We start from the raw sequence: 16,038 nt of genomic DNA, 5'->3' as shown, positions 1-16,038 counted from the left end.
ACTCCCCCCCGGGTGTAACTGTATTAACACTGATGAGGAGGCCCCAGAGGTGCCCCTTTGTTGTAAAGCCTTTTCTTTCTAAATAGCTAGCTCAACTGTAGCTCAGGACTGCTGAGAATAATAAAACAGCAGCAAAGAGAACAAGTGACACAAAGCTGTTGGACAACTAACTAGGGTAAAAGTTACCTTTAAGAGGTAATTACAAGAATAGCTGCAGTCAGGTTCTGGGAGAGATACATCATGCTTTCCTGAGAAGTGGGCTGAAGAAAGGCCTCAACACCTACTGAGTCCCAAGTTCTTCAGCTCAAGCATCTGGGGAAAGCACTCTTACCACCATGCACCTAAGTGCCTGCTCTGGGGCAAACCTTGGTCTCTGAGGGTACCAGCCAGCCCACTTCAGCACCGATACAACCGCTCTGGAAGTGTCAAACAATTACATGAGGTGGTCAGGTTTTAGCAATAAAAGCATCCATCAAGCCTGTAAGAGCAGAGAGGGGAAGGAAGAGGGGAAAGCAGTGTGTGATATGGCTGAGGACAGAAAGATGTGGCACCTATGACCACCTGGGGATTGCCAAGCCAAATGTCACCAGAGGCACTTAACCTCGAAGGCCCTCCCCAAGCTGGAACAAACGAGGCACCCAATGTGTCATCTCTCCAGTAGCATCTCTACTGAAGTGCCAGACCCACCCAAGCTCTGCAAGAGCCTGTGTGCCTCAAGCCAGTAGAAATACAAAGATCAACAATGGCCCCTTGAGATGATCTGGCTTTGTGATTGTGACCTTTCAACCCTCAATGTACAAAGACCATTCTCACTGTGTGGCTACCCCATGTCGCTAGACACTATCAGAATAGAGCTCCCCTCATCTGATGCTCAAAGTGATCCCCTTGCATTGGCAGCAGCCTTACCTGACACATTTAAGATGGAGGGAGAGATGTCTGGATGCCCCACTCTAGTGTCTCCCATCCACCAGACAATTGTCACTGGTTCAGGGGGACCAACAGCAGCACAGGTCATATGAAATGGGGAATTAGGGGACACAGACACATCCTCAGGTTCCACAGTAAAGTAGGGCACACCTAGAAAAGCAACAGACAAGTGATAATAACTGGAGAGACTCCTTCTGTCTCTTACTTCCAGTAGTACCAGTGCCCGACACTGGACACCCATCTGCCCTGCCCCTACGCCTGGTCCAAGCCCTTCACAACAACCAAGGGTCAGATATGCTGGATCACCTCAGAGCACGAATGTGTGCATACTCCTGCTAGAAGAAGACAGAAAAGAATGCTTTCTTCCCAAGATGCCTTTGAAAAGCCTTCAAGGCTTCCCTATGAAGTAGCTTTTATTGGCAGCATTTGCTCCATCTTTCAGCCGGAGAGACGACTTTAAACTGGCAGCAGTCGATAACTTCAGCAGCAGCAGCCACCACTTTCAAAATATACCTAATCCAGTTGCAGATACTTCTTACCATGCATTAAAAACTAAGCTTGTGAATGTGTTGAAACAGCAGCTGTAACAAACCCATGAATGAGGAAAGAATCCTCTTGGTGAGAGAGCGGGATCATTTACAATGCTCTCTCCACAGCTTAATTGGCTGGAGCTGCCTTCCAGCACGCTCCAGCACCACAAGAACCAGGCTGCCATGGAGTTGGAGGTAATTTGTTTCGGAGCTGAAGGCTACCTGTAGACAGAGGTCTCTATAACTATCAATTCCCCACCATGGAAAAACTCCTGTTTGGTACAAGAGGCCTTAGATCAGGCCCATAGGGAGCAAAACACAGCTGCAATGATAATGACCTCAGGTCATCTCTAAGTGGTAATGGCTGAGTGTAACACAATGCATCAAGGGATGTGGTTCCTTCTACAGGCAATGGCAAAACTCTTGTGGCTTCAGCAGTCCAAAACAGTAACAAATTCACCAGCCATCAGCACCAGCCTGACCCTGCAGGACAGCCGGTATGCACTTCTGGTGGAGGAGCTGAAGGCATCAAGAAACACTGAATTCCCTTTTGTACTCAAGGCTTTGGGCAGCAAGCATGGCTGCTACTGACCATGTCTACACCAAAATGAGATATTCTCAGCTGCAAGCAGCATGTTTTGGAAATTGCAGATCTGTTACCTCACAGAAACAGAAACCAACAACGTTGTGCGTTCATACTCTTAAATCACACTGTCTGTCCCTGGCCAAATATGACAGGCTCAAGGAGCTCCATTTGGAGTGGCAGATGCTGAAACCCTTCCAAGAGCAAGCAATTAACATAGGTGCCTAAAAAGGGATTTAGAAGCCTAACACATTCCCTGTACTCCAGCTGAACACGATGTCCCCCATTTTTCACTGAGCACTGAGTCACTGTTTGTGTCTTTCAGGTGGCAGCTTCTTTGTGCTTTACTCACCTCCTTACCACTCCCTTTAGAGCAGTTAAGTAAATGAACAAACTACAGCAGGACTAAAAATAGGTCACTTCAGGAATGATGGTGCCTAACTATGCAAAGGTTAATGCTCAGGGCAGGTATATCCACCATTATGACTCATTGCTGGGTTTTTGCTTACATGTTTTACTTCATTTTTTTTTTTAATTGCAGTCATACATAAACAATAAAAGTGAAGAAGTTTTCCAGGTAACAGCTGTGACACCTCTGCCTACTTTCCCTCCTTCTCCAAGGAAGATTAGAAGGCAAAACACCATTGTTTGGTTCTACCAGCAAGCAGGATTCCTGCCTCCTCTTCCTTTGCCATGGCACCCATGGTAACCTTTCGGGAAGATCCTGCCCAGCTTGGCAGGTTTTCTCACTTTAGGAGCAGCTAAACAGATCAGACAAGATCCCAATTAAGAACTCTCCTAGTTCAGGGAGTGCAGCTGACTCATCCAGCTGAGGAGCTTGCAAAAGCACTCGTACGTGCATTATCAGGGTACCTCACTGGCTGCAACACGTTCAGCCTCCCAGTTCCTGGTACAAGGGAGGAATGCCAGCACCCACCTTTCACAGATGCACTGGACAGCCAGGAAATCAGTGGCAAAGCAAGACAATGAGCAGGTCTATTCCTTCCTCCAACCTGACATCCAACCTTCTTTTTTAAATTGTTTTGGTACAGCTCAGTTTTCAGGAAGTGTTAATTCAGGAGGACTTGTCCATACAGGTGAGGCTGGGGCCCTGACTGTGGCCACAACAGGGTATAGCAGCCCTGGGAACAGCCTCGCAGTCAGAGGTGCAATTTCAGAGGGAAAGTTGCCCAAGAAACACAGTCCACATGTTCAAGACAGTCAGACTCTGCAGTGAGCCTCTTAGGTTATCTCCCTGGGCATCAAACTCTATCACACTCTCAGTAAGGCCAGAGTTGAGTTTCCAGAAAGCAGTTTCAAGATAATTTTATTTCTGTGAATTCTGAGGAGCGTTTCAGAGGGTTAAATGTTTTAGTTGTATCCCAAAGTCAGTTCAAATACCATCACTACAAATTCTGCCCAACACAGGCTAAGTGGACTTCAAGGCAGATATCAGACAGCACAGAAATCCATTCAAACTCACTTTAAGTTAGATCACCAGCAGTCCACACTTGTTTTGTGTGGCATACTGAAAGATGTCAGCACCTACTGAAGGCCAGAGAAAAGATCCTCTCAGTTGAAGGGGACAACAGTGGTCCTAGTGGATGGAAGGCTGACAGTGAGCCAGCAGTGTGCTCTTGCAGCCAAGAAGGCCAATGCCATTCTGGGGTGGATTAGAAAGGCCGCACGTAGTAGGTCAAGAGGGGTACTCCTCCTCATCTACTCTGCCCTGGTGAGGCCACATCTGCAATATTGTGTCCAATTCTGGGCCCCTCAGTTCAAGAAGGACAGGGAACTGCTTGAGAGAGTCCAGTGCAGAGCCACAACAATGATTAAGGGAGTGGAACATCTTCCTCATGAGGAGAGACTGAGGGTCTCTAGCTTGGAGAAGAGAAGACTAAGGGGTGACCTCATTAATGTTTATGAATATGTAAAGGGTGAGTGCCAAGAGGATGGAGCCAGCCTCTTCTTGGTGATGCCCAGTGACAGGAAAAGGGGCTATGGGTGGAAGCTGAGGCATAGGAAGTTCCATGGAAATATGAGGAAAATGTTTTTCACTGTGAGGGTGACAGAACCCTGGAACAGGCTGCCCAGGGGGGATGTGGAGTCTCCCTCTCTGGAGATACTCAAGACCCACCTGGATGCTTTCCTGTGTGATCTGCTCTAGGTGAGCCTGCTCTGGCAGGGATGTTGGACTGGATGAGCTTTCAAGGTCTGTTCCAACCCCTAACATTCTGTGAACAGTTACCAATACAGCAACCACTTCTAGACAGAGCTGGTGTACCAGCAGCTCAGAAATGGAGGCCGAGATCTCTGTGATGGCGGGACTCATCATCAGCTGCCCCATTCCCTGTCATCTTCCTGTGCTGACACATTTTTAAGATTCCATCACTTATCACTACTTGTTATTTTTTAATTTTTTTCCAGAAACTCCCCTATCAGATGCCTGCATGCTCAGTTCAAGTTCAGCTGGCCTCTGATGTGCTTCCTCTGCAACTAACTGCATTTTTTAGCTTATGCTCCCACTGTAAGCTTTGGCCCTCCTTATCAACGCTCCCCCTTGCCCAGCTACAGCCACTTTTTGTGACTCATTCTTTTTTTGCCTGTGCTATCCAGACAGGCTCCCTGGTTTTTCAGATGGCTTGGCACACTGAGCTACCCAGTCACTCCTAATGCACCATGTAAATGCAGCCACCTCTGGAGTGGGCTATGGTAACTGAAACAGAAATGGAAACTCCACACAACAGAGTGTTTCAAGCTGTAAACAACTTGCTCCACTTGAAACCACACTAAAAAACTGATGGTGGACAAAAGTCTGGGATTTAGGGAAGGTAGCAGATAAGGACTCCTCTTCCTGTGAGAGATGCTATGAATGTTTCTGAGCGAGCCCTTCGCTGTGAAACTTTCAGACCACACCAACTCCCATGACAACCTCCCTGCTTCCCCTCTTGTAAACTGTTGATTCAGCTCTTGCCCCAAAGTGTTACCAATTACATGCAAAAAGCCCCTTCTTGCTGCAAATGCACTGTTCCCATCAACTTCCTCACCAAACATTAAGCCATCCTATGAGTACTAGCTTCTGAGGATCTAATGCAATCCTGGCTGAAGGGAAATGAAAGTAGACTCAGTGAGATGCCACCAATCCACACTGCCTGGGGCAACTTCTGGGCAACCATGTAGAAGTTATTCTGTATCAGACAAGACTGGAAAAAAACAGTGCCACATGGAACAGTCACAGCTATGAAGTGCTGATGTATAGCACTCCTCAGAATTTGGCTAAAACTGCATCTTGCTCTCAAAGACCTGCTTGGCTGATACACAGAATTAGGCTGTGCCCCTGCTTTGAGGAGTGGCTTGGGTCAGATGATCCCCACGGATCCCTTTCAGCCTGAACTATCCTATCATTCTATGAATTATTTAGAGATGTCCAGGGGAAGGCTGGTGAGAGGCTTCGAGCACAAGCCCTATGAGGAGAGGCTGGGAGCTGGGATTGTTTAGCCTGGAGAAGAGGAGGCTCAGGGGAGACGTTACTGCTCTCTACAACTACCTGAAGGGAGGTTGTAGCCAGGAGGGGGTTGGTCTCTTCCCCCAGGCAATCAGCACCAGAACAAGAGGACACAGTCTCAAGCTGCGCCAGGGGAAGTTTAGGCTGGAGGTGAGGAGAAAGTTCTTCACAAAGAGAGTTGTTAGCTGTTGGAATGTGCTGCCCAGGGGGGTGGTGGAGTCACCGTCCCTGGAGATGTTCAAGAGGGGATTGGACGTGGCACTTGGTGCCATGGTTCAGTAGTCATGAGGTCTGTGGTGACAAGTTGGACTTGATGATCTTTGAGGTCTTTTCCAACCTTATTGATTCTATGAAAGCAACAATGAGTTGAGGGTCTGAAACAAAGTGTGTGCACCAAAGGACCTTGTTTTCTAACGTGTCAAAACAAAGCCAGAAGGCAACGAACTCCTATTTCTTACTCCTGCTCTGTAGCAATCTCACTGCAGTTGGGAGCAATACTTCGGAGCCAAGAAGCCTGTCACTGGAGCAATCTGCTCCCACCACTTCCACCTAAAGCATATTGGTGGGTCAGCCCTGAAAGGAAACCAGCACTACTACTCCTCCTTACCTTCCACTATGAGCCACACTTGCTGTGATTCTTCCTTCTTCCCCCCGTTCTCAACCTCGCACCAGTACTTCCCAGAATCTGTCCGCTCGACGGATTTCAAGCTGAAAAAAGTCAAAAGCCACATCGATATTTTACGTGGATAAAGCATGTTTTTGCCCCAAAGGACCCTTCAAGTGTTTGGCAAACCAAATGCACAGACAACACCCACTGAGACGCAGCCAGCTCCGGGGAGGAGCACAACAGCCTGCCAGCACAAAGCATGTGGCAAAACAGTGGATTTGGGAGGCTCCTCTCTGAAGTGGGTGGAGGGAATCCTCAGCAGAGCAGACAGTCTTTCTCCAAAACATCCTCACAGAAAGCCTGTCGTTTGTGTTCTCTGAGGAGAAGGGGTTGGTCATCCCAGTCCTGAACTGTGACTCCAATTAGCCTTCAAGAGCAACAGCTTGGCCTACACTGCCTGAGCTATCAGGAAATTCCAAATCACAAATCTCCAACAAGCTCAACTGTTTTGCCTGTTAAGTGACAGGACCAGCAACAGCCTCTCAGAGGAACAGATGGGTTAGAAAAGGTCCCTCCTCACCTCAACTGCACTCAGTGTTATTCTTACCCCAAGAGCACCTCACACTGCAAAATTCCTTGGGCTTCTCAATTTGTGATTTCAAGGGGTCATTGTAGCCTACTTCAGCACAGGACTTCACCCTATGAACTCCTCTGTCTCTCTCTTGCACAGCAACAGCTCCCCTTCTGAGAAAAGGCATCCAAGCAGGGGGAAAGCAACCACACGGACTGAGCAGTGCTCAAGTTGTAGACTTCAGTTCAGGGGAGAAATTCTGCTCCTTGCTCCACTGCTGGAAATCTGTGGTACCCTTGCTGCCGTTCACAACATCAGGCTAGCATGGTGAGCAAGGGCAGCGTTTGGTCCCAAAGCAACAAGCTCTAAGCTACTAAAGGCACCCAGTGTGACCTCAGGTGCCTGTCAATGAACAAATGTCGATAGCCCCCCGCAGGATGTGCAGCCATGCATCTGCCACCATGCAGGGATCCTCAGCAGAGCTGATGCTCACCTTCCTAATGCTAACAGTCTGCCTTGGGAAAGGGGAAGAACATCTCAGGAAGGAAGACAGAAAAGGGAGAGGTGTTTGCTGAAATCCACAAAATGGACCCACTAACAGCCTGATTTTCAGAGCTGTACCTTCAAATGGCATCAGCGGTCTTGCCCATCCAGCCGCATGTTCTGAAACACAGCGATCGCAGCAGAGAGTCACATAGTGGGTGCAGAAATGATCACTTCAGAAGAAAGGAAAAAGGAGAAAGATACGGACACATCTAGATTGTGCACCCTAACTTAGCTCTGCTGCTGCAGAAAGTTCTCAGCGGAGGAAAGCAAGAGGTGAAAAAGGAGATCAGGCTAAGAGGCTGTGAAGGGCAAAGAGTTAATGAGTGGAACTGAGGGGGGGTGGGGGAGGTAAAGGGTATAGTTTCCAGACAAACTGTTCCCACAACATAATGTTATGCAATAGTTTTACTGGGCACAGATGTTTTTTTCCTTTCAAAGACAAGCTTTAGCACAGACTGTTAGTGACTGGAATTGAAGACTATGCAGTGTCAGTCCACGAAACTTAACAGGAGAGGAAGCTGGAACCCAGGGAAGAGTGATTTCTCAGTCAGTCAGCAGTTTGGAGCCCTCACAGCGATGGGATATTTGCTTGGACAAGCTCTCTATATGCACAGAAAAAGCCAGGGCAGAACCTCGGGTGTCGTTTAACTCCACACTCCCAGGATTAGCTGACATCCCTCCTCTGCTGAAGTAAAAGGCACAGAGAGCTGCTTTGCAGAAGAGAGTTTTTGCACCTCTGAGCAGGGCAGGGCTGATACCATGTAGTGTAAATGTATTAAGAAAGCCTCTGCAAAACAAGTCAGTGATTCAGGTGACAGACTGTCCCCAAAGAAAGGAAGGGGATGTAGTCCTGGGAGTCTCAATTCAATTAATAATCCTCACTCTTTAGGCAGACTGACAGCTCAAGAGAGGAAGAGAACAGAATGAGTATGAGAGGGGAAGCCTATTTCTACAAGTCAGACCTTCATCCTCCTGCTGCATGGCAGAACAAGATGAACAAACAAGGCAAGAACATCCTTTCACCTTGAAGTCACATCTCAAGCATCACAAGCATTAGCAAAGCACCTGTCAGAGTCATCAAGAAACCAGTATGGTTCTAACACACAAAATCTCAGCCCTCAGTGGCTTCAGTTCTGCTCTTAGCTATGCCCTTGCCACACGCTGAACTGTAGACCTAAGAACCCTGCCCCACCGAGGGAACTGCAGTTGCATGGATAGAGCTGACAGCTGAAACCTGCGCAAGAGTTCCTGCAATGTTCCTCCTTCTCTGCATCTGTTGTACCTGAGGAAGCCGATCCAGTGTTCTTCATCTACTGGAATGTACACCTGGTCTACGCTTTGCACCACTGCTCCGTCCTTGATCCACAACATCTCAGGATCTTCCATTCCCTCCAGGCTGCAATTTAGTTTCACGGGTTGACCCTGGGACACCTTTAATTTGATTGGAGGTCCTGTAAATTTCATACCTAAAAAAAAAATACTACTCCGCCCCACCCCCGGAAGAAGGGGGGTTGGAGTACAGCAAATTACTCTAGGTTGGCGGTCTCGAATTACACATCCTACCGGCACACGCTGCAGAGGGGTCTGTTAGTCTCAGCACTGCTCTACTAGATCTGCTAAGCAATAGCCAAAGGCAAGCACTAAAAGCACAATTGCCAGAGAAAAGCGGTGGCTTAGAGTGTACACAGTACTTTTTTCAACTCATGTAACAGCGGGGTGAGCTTCTGCAGAACAGGGCCCAGGCAGAGGCAGACAGGAAAGCTGGGAGCTTCGCGGTGTCACTGATCCAGCAGTGCTAAGAACATTTGCTCAACACGGTACCACACCTCCCTCTTTTCCCCAGGCTTGCATTTCAGCTACAGTGCTCCTGTGCTGCTAAGCATTCATCGCGCTCACTCCATTGTATGCATTTGTAAAGAGCTGGGATAGGAGAAAGAATCAATTATGTCTCGTTACTCAGCGTACACTGTTCCTCTGCATTACAGAAAGCTCCTCTGCAATTTGCAAGACCCGTGCAAGCAAAGCCTATTCCACAGCAAGCCTCGCTGAGGAGCAGAACTGTTTACAGAACAGCTATTTCTGTCGCGTGACGTGGGGGTGTGCTCAGTCCAGCCTCCCTGACCCTTTGGTGCAGCCAAAGAACCATCTTGCACCCAGAGGTAGACAGCAGCGACCCCAAAGCAGCAGGGCCAGAGTCAGTGGAGCTGTTCAGGTCTGCATCGACACACAAGCGATCAGAATTTGGCCCAGAGCACAGCGATGTGTGGGTGGATGGGGAGTGTTTCCCTCCAGCAGAAGCGAATACATGGAATGTGTTACCATGAGAAAACACAGAAGCCAAGTAGAAGCGCATTGAAGAAAGAAGGCCATATAAAGGAGGAACCAGAGGATCAAAGGCGACCGTGGGAAAGCAGGAAGGTGGAACACAAATGTAAAGCTAGCTTTGTTAGGGAGAGTGGCCATTTCCTATGCAGTGGCTCAGGAATGACAGACCAGAACAGGTCTACCCCACTTTGATATTACACCTTGGCAATGGCCTCCACATCCTCCAGGGGGAAAAAAAATAAATAAATAATTACTGCATCATTCTTGCCCCACCACGTATCACAGTGTGTTACAGCTTCACCCCGCTGACTGGCTGACCAGCTTCTCACAGGGTGCCTCACTAGCCTACAGAGCCAGGCAGGAAAATGCCAGTTGTGAAATCCAAAGTGCTGCTAAGTAAGCAGCCCTGTTGCTCTCAAACTCTCTCATAGCCTTGCCAGTGATCAAATACAGAGATTTCTCAGGTGCCACTTCCCTTCTTGCTGAAACACCACCCTCCCACAGCCACGAGAGCACCACGTCACTGGGCACAGCAACCACAGAGGGACTGGCAGTGAGCCTTTAACAGCTGAAACAAGAGGGAACCTGCACTGTGGAACCAGACAGCATTCTGCCACTGGCAGCTGGTACCTTGCAGAGCACCTGCGGTCCAAGACCAACGCCAGAACTTAAGCAAAAGGACTTTATCTCTTTCATTAATGAAATGCCCAGCCTGTTTAACCACTGGCTTCCCACCCTAAGTCTTTTGCCTTTCTATCTGCTGTTACTAATTTAACAAATTCATAAAGAGCACTGGAAAACTGGTAAGATGATCATCCCAGTTCAGTCCCTGCAGCTTGTTTGCTAGGCGAAGGATTTAATCACCTTGGGTGAGGATGATCTAACCTTGCATTACTTAACTCCTCTGTAACACAAATGACATGCCCCAGTGCATGCCAGAAAGCATCTTCCCCTTCACCACTCACAATATTGGAATAAAACATGAAAGCTTCATAGCAGCTCTCTGTTACAGAACACTGCTGTCGCCAGGCTGCTGGACACACACACAAACCGACAGACACTTCCACTACAGGTGCCTTCACGGAAAAGCAAACTACTCAGCTCTCCTCAGGCAGCGTGGCTAAGTTAGCCACAAACCACACAAAGGGTTGTTAGAGACCCTTCGTGGGTTTCAACTCCCATAGAAACTAATAATGTAGGAAAGTAAGATACAGTACAAGTGTGCTGCCTGAGTTGCATCTCCACATCACCCAAGCATAATCCCTCCATCAAGATCAAATCAAATGAAGACATACAGATCTGGGATTTTTAATAAATTCACAGGGTTTTGACAAAACCAAACCAAAACACCAAAAACTAGTATTAACTACAGCATCTCTTCCTGCAGGTGCCAAGAAGCAGCACAGATGAGGCCAATATGGCTTTTAATTTCCACTCCTTGCTCCTACTCTCCCACTCATGATTTCTCATCTGATAACATTCTTCCCAGCACAAGAAATAATCTCTGCCAAGTAGGTTCCTCCAAGCCTACCTGTGAGAGCTGCAGGAGTTGGAATGTACAGCTAGGCAATAAAATGGTATTAAATTCATCACGCAGCTGACAGGATTGACAGGAAATAAATACACCAGTTGTCAAAATAGGTGACTTATCTGCTTATTTGTTTTCGGAACTTGTCACTCCTGAATATTTTGACTGCTAAGCACAGATGTATGGCTGCTTATTATTTTGATAGTGGAGAGAGGAAGATGCCTGCTCCTGGCCACCGAGGGAAAGGCTTTTCACTCCTCTGACTCCCCGATCCAGCGACCCAGACGGAGCCACAGCCCCTCCAGCCCCATGTCACCCCACGCATACCGCTCTCCGGGCGGCGCGGAGCCCGAAGTCCCGGTGCAGCCGGCAGGAGGCCGGCGGGGGCGCCGAGCGGCTCTCACACGCCGCCTCTCCCAGCCGGCTCCAGGCTGAAACTTAGGAAAACGAGCTCGGGAGAGAAAAGCCAACACAAGCCGCTCAGGACTGCGTTCCCGCACGGCTTTCCTCGGCGCTGAGCCGGGCTGGACAAATACCAGAGCAATACCTCGGCAAACAACGCGGAGGATTATTTGAGCTGACACTTACGACTCCGTACTGGCAGGCGGGCGGGCGAGGCTCGGAGCTCCCCGCACAGCCCGAGCTTCTCATCCGGCACTGCCAGCGCCACGTAGCCGGTGGGCCAGCCGCTGGACTCGCAGGTGCAGAGGAGCCCTCCGCCACCGGCCGTGAGCGCGGGTCAGCCCCGACCCCCACTTGTGGCTGCCATGGCCCCGCGGCCGCCACACCGGACGGACCCCTGCCCGGAGACCGGTCCCCGGGCACCCAACGCTGTCGGCTGGGCGGCGCAGTGCTCGGAGCTCGCCCTCAGCGGGCTGCCGACACCTGTAGAGGCGGCGTGGCGGAGCGGCCGGCAGCAGGGAACGGGCCCGGCGTCGCTAGCGGGATAGTTCTTCCTCACGGCCCGGTGGCGGGAGCCGTGTCCTACAGTCCCGTCTAGCCGCATCCTGGGGGCCCGGGAGAACACAGCCTCATCGCCCCCGGTCCTCAGCCGCAGCAACCGGCAGCCCTCCCTCCCCGCCCGCCGGCGAGCTGCCAGCCCGTCTCACCTGCCACGGCAGCGACGTCCCGAAGCGCCGCAGCCCACAGTCCCAGCAAGAGGAGCCGCGGAATCGCCATGCTCCGCTTCAGCTCCATCGCTCCTGCACCACCATCCTCCCCTCCAGCTCCTGGCGCCGCGGGGGACTCCCACCGCCCGCGCAAGCAGCAGCGGCAGCAGCAGCTAAGGCAACCGCTTCTTAGTGCCCACCACGGGACTCCCCCGGGGAAGCTGTCGGGGACGCTCAAACTTCTGGCTGCGGCTCTAGCCGGGGCGAGCGGCAAGGCAGTCCCGCCGGGAGGGGACGGGGCGGCTCGGTCGGGTCCTCTTCGGGCGCCGCCGCCGGGCGGTCTCCCCCTGCCGGCGCGCAGCCGCTCGGCGGCTCCTCCACACGGGTCTGTTCGTCGCTCGGTCCGTCCCTCCTCAGCCACCGCCTTCTCCTCCAGGAAATGGCGCTCTCGGGCGGTCACTGCGTGCTGTGCTCCCCCTCTGACATCACGCTCATGAATATGCATGAGCCGGGCCCTCACCGCCCCCGAAGCGCCGAATCACCGCGTCCACCACCCCCGCTCTGCAGCTCCGGGACGGGACGGGAGTGGGGGGAGGGAACGTCGCCGCCTATCCGCGCCGTGCCGTGCCCCGGGGGTCGGACCCCTCGCAAGGGCGGGACGGGACCAGGTTGAGGGCGGTGTCTGGAGGTAGCTTCCCACCGGGGGCCGCTCCACCGGGCGGCCTGGTTTTCGAAGCGCCGGGAGCGGGTGACCCACATCCGCGGGAGCTGCCGGGGCACCGGGCATGGATGGAAAACCGGGTCGGTTATTTCCCGACCTACACACAGAAACAGGAGGCCAACCTCAGGCGCTCCCCCCACACCCTGCAGCTCCCTGGGAGAGCAGAGCTTAGGGCCACCACTAGGGCTCGCCCCCCTCCCCAAAACAAGGATGTTCGGGATGAATAGAACCTCCTTGTGCTCATAGACCAGTCTTTCCTGGACGGTCCTCCCCGTCTCCGTGGTTCGGCCATACTCCCCTCACCATCTGGACTCCTGCACCGTGGATGCCAGCCATCCCATCCCGGTGCCTCCTCTGTGGAGGAGCACCGGCAACGGAGTACCGACAACGTGAGGAGATACGCCCGTGTCCTCCAGGCAGATTAGCTTTGGCCTTGTCCTCTTTTCCACCGGTAGAAAAGTAGGGAGAAGTCTGAGGAAGGAGATCTCTGCTGCCAAAGTTACTGGCACGGTGTGGAAAAAGTCACCGACAAAAAATGTTAAAGAAAAATCTGGTGCTGCCTTTCTGTAGGAGTTAAGGTGAGAATCTAGGTTGAAAGGCACCATAAGGAGCAGTGTCATTACACGACAGTGCAGCTTTCAGCTCCACCACAGCTATCAGTGTGTAACACTTAAACAGCAGATCCTGCAATACTCTGCAAACCTGGCTTAATGTAGGAGCAAGGGGAAACTGCTTTATCCCTGTCAGGGAGATGGAGAAACCGAGGCGCCACAAGCTCACGTAATTCCCTCCCAAACTCTGATCTTTCCCCACACCCACCCCAGCCATTTGCATTTCTGATAGAAATTCCTAGGGGACTGGAGCAATGCCAAGAAGATTTCACGACTGGAATGGAAATGTCATTCCCTCCCCAGTGCCTCCTGCAATGAGGCGACCGGGAGGAGATACTGACAAGCCATCCGTCTGAGAGCTCGCAGGAAGCCTGGGAGCTCACAGGCACAGGGAATCATGACACACCTCTCACCAGGATCCCGACGGCTCTTGGGCTGAGAGGATCTGTGCTGGCATTTGCTAAAAGCTTCACACACGCTTGCTGTCACTGCTCTCTCTCCCCCGTGGATCCATATATATCCATCAAGCCAGGTGCATGGTGTGTTTCTGCACTTACTCATGGCCATGACGTCTTCCAGAAAGTAGCTACTTCTGCAGATTTTAGTTGTCTCGTGACAAAAAGCAACGGCCATTAGAATAACACTGTGTTTCTATGGCAGTTTCCTTCTAAGGACCTCTTCTGGTGTTACCACTACAGAGGCTTACAACACCAGAGTAGCCCTGTGGGCTCCAGGAGTGCTCATGGGTACAAGCAGGAGAGAGGAGGCACAGGCAAGCACTGTGACTTAAGCAAGCACTGCGACTTGACCAAGCCTGGCCAAGAAGGGAGCAACTGAGAGAGGCTTGACTCCACACTGGATGTGTTGGAAGCCTGCAGCCCCCTCTGTCTTCATGCGCATGTTGTGCTTCACCCAGCTGTCATAAGCAACACTCCCAAAGGCCATGGGAAGGGGAATCAAAAGGGGAAGGGAGGTTTTATCTGCAAAGACAGAACCCTGATAGAAAGTAGCTCAGCACAAGCCAGATTCTGGGCTAGTGTAACAGAGCAAAGCTTTGCTGGAAGCTGTAGACTAAAGAGAACTTTTCCCAGCAGGGGATCTGGCTTCAGCTCTTCTGAGAAGGGCTCTGTGTCAACAGTGATAGGCAGGAAGAGCCATATGAAAATTGGACAGAAATCCCACATGCACTGCCAGTTGGAGTGCAAACTGCTGTGGGAAAACTCGCAGAGGAGTGCAATATTACCATGCACAAATCAAAGGAACTGGTGAATCTGAAAGGCTTTATGGAACTGAAGACAAATAAATTCGCTTGGCCTCTTGTGTCACTGAATTAAGCAATGTGGTTTTGATCTACAAGCCATAACACCAGTGGCAGTGCTTACTGCTGACACGCAGAGGACACAGCAGAATTGCTTACAAACATGCAGGTACCTTTCTGGCTCATGTTCTTTCCATGCTTCTCCTGTTATGATCGTGTGTTGTCGCATCCCACTGGACTTGCTGGGTGGTATAGGAATGTTCTAGAAACTGCCTGAAGAGCTGTGCAGTAATAAAGAGGTGAATTTCCAGTGCTGGAAGAGTTCTGAAAATGAGGGAGCAGGAAAAAGGAAGAACGGAAGAGCGGGAGGGAGGGAAGCATTTTCTGGACACCCTCACCTTCCTCTGCTGTTCAGCCTTTTCTAACTGTTGAGTCCCAACAGGACAAGGATGGATTATCCCTGTGATAAAGCAACCCAAAACACCTATTTCTGCCATAGACCTAAAGTGAAGCGATAGACCTAAAAGTTCAGCAAAAGCCACTGGCACTTACTACTACACCATTGTTGAAGTAGTCAGCTGCCTAGTTTGCACACAGGTTTGAGAACCTGTTTGCTCCATCCTCTGACCTGGGATTTGAAGAGCAGTGTTATGCCCTCCATTGCTAGGGGACAGATCTCTCGTCCTGCGTCAGCAAGCTGTGGCAATGGGAAGAGTGAAGATGACATGGCATTCAAGTAACTGTGCTCTGTGGTGTAGGAGGCCTAGCATGGCTGTTCAGGTGCTTCCAGACTGGGTAATGTGTTGAAATCAGCACATTTGGCCCCAGAAAGGACTGCTCCAAACTTTTCAGTCACCATGTGTATCACACAGCTCCATGTGTATCACACAGCTCCATGTGTATCACACACATGTCCTCACAGACTCACAGTTTAAGGATGGAGTCTTGAATAAATGCCCCCAAGTTGGACCAGAACACAAGGAGTGAGGGAGCAGATACCCTGTAGACTTTCCAAACCCTGCCAAGGACACATCTTGAGAGCTGCTGGATATTACAGTGACTTTTGAGGGCACTGGAAAAGTCAAACTGGGCACACACTGTCTCCATTCTCTGCCCAACCCATCATAATAATGGGATTGCCAGAGCTGGTTCGTGTTGGATAATAATACTGTTTAACATGGCCACTTCTGAGGAACCAAATATAACCCTCCATCTTG

General features: G+C 50.7%; 1 protein-coding gene across 2 annotated transcripts in view; it reads right to left on the bottom strand.

Moving 5' to 3' along the window:
• Positions 1–12,671, bottom strand: part of TYRO3 (TYRO3 protein tyrosine kinase) — a 49,448-nt gene extending 36,777 nt beyond the window's left edge. The window contains exons 1-4 of one of the 2 annotated variants that reach the window (XM_054161505.1): positions 12,232–12,671; positions 8,552–8,735; positions 6,153–6,253; positions 907–1,077 (exon numbers count right to left, since the gene is read on the bottom strand). In XM_054161505.1, the coding sequence (XP_054017480.1) occupies positions 907–1,077; positions 6,153–6,253; positions 8,552–8,735; positions 12,232–12,319 (544 nt within the window). In that variant the 5' untranslated portion in view covers positions 12,320–12,671. The remainder of the gene's footprint in view (positions 1–906; positions 1,078–6,152; positions 6,254–8,551; positions 8,736–12,231) is intronic. The other variant, XM_054161506.1, reaches the window with a different exon arrangement.
• Positions 12,672–16,038: the final 3,367 nt, after the last annotated feature.

This window comes from Dryobates pubescens, chromosome 5, assembly GCF_014839835.1.
Source record: "Dryobates pubescens isolate bDryPub1 chromosome 5, bDryPub1.pri, whole genome shotgun sequence".
Taxonomy (NCBI): Eukaryota; Metazoa; Chordata; class Aves; order Piciformes; family Picidae; genus Dryobates; species Dryobates pubescens.
This window is presented reverse-complemented; position numbering and strand designations above follow the sequence as displayed.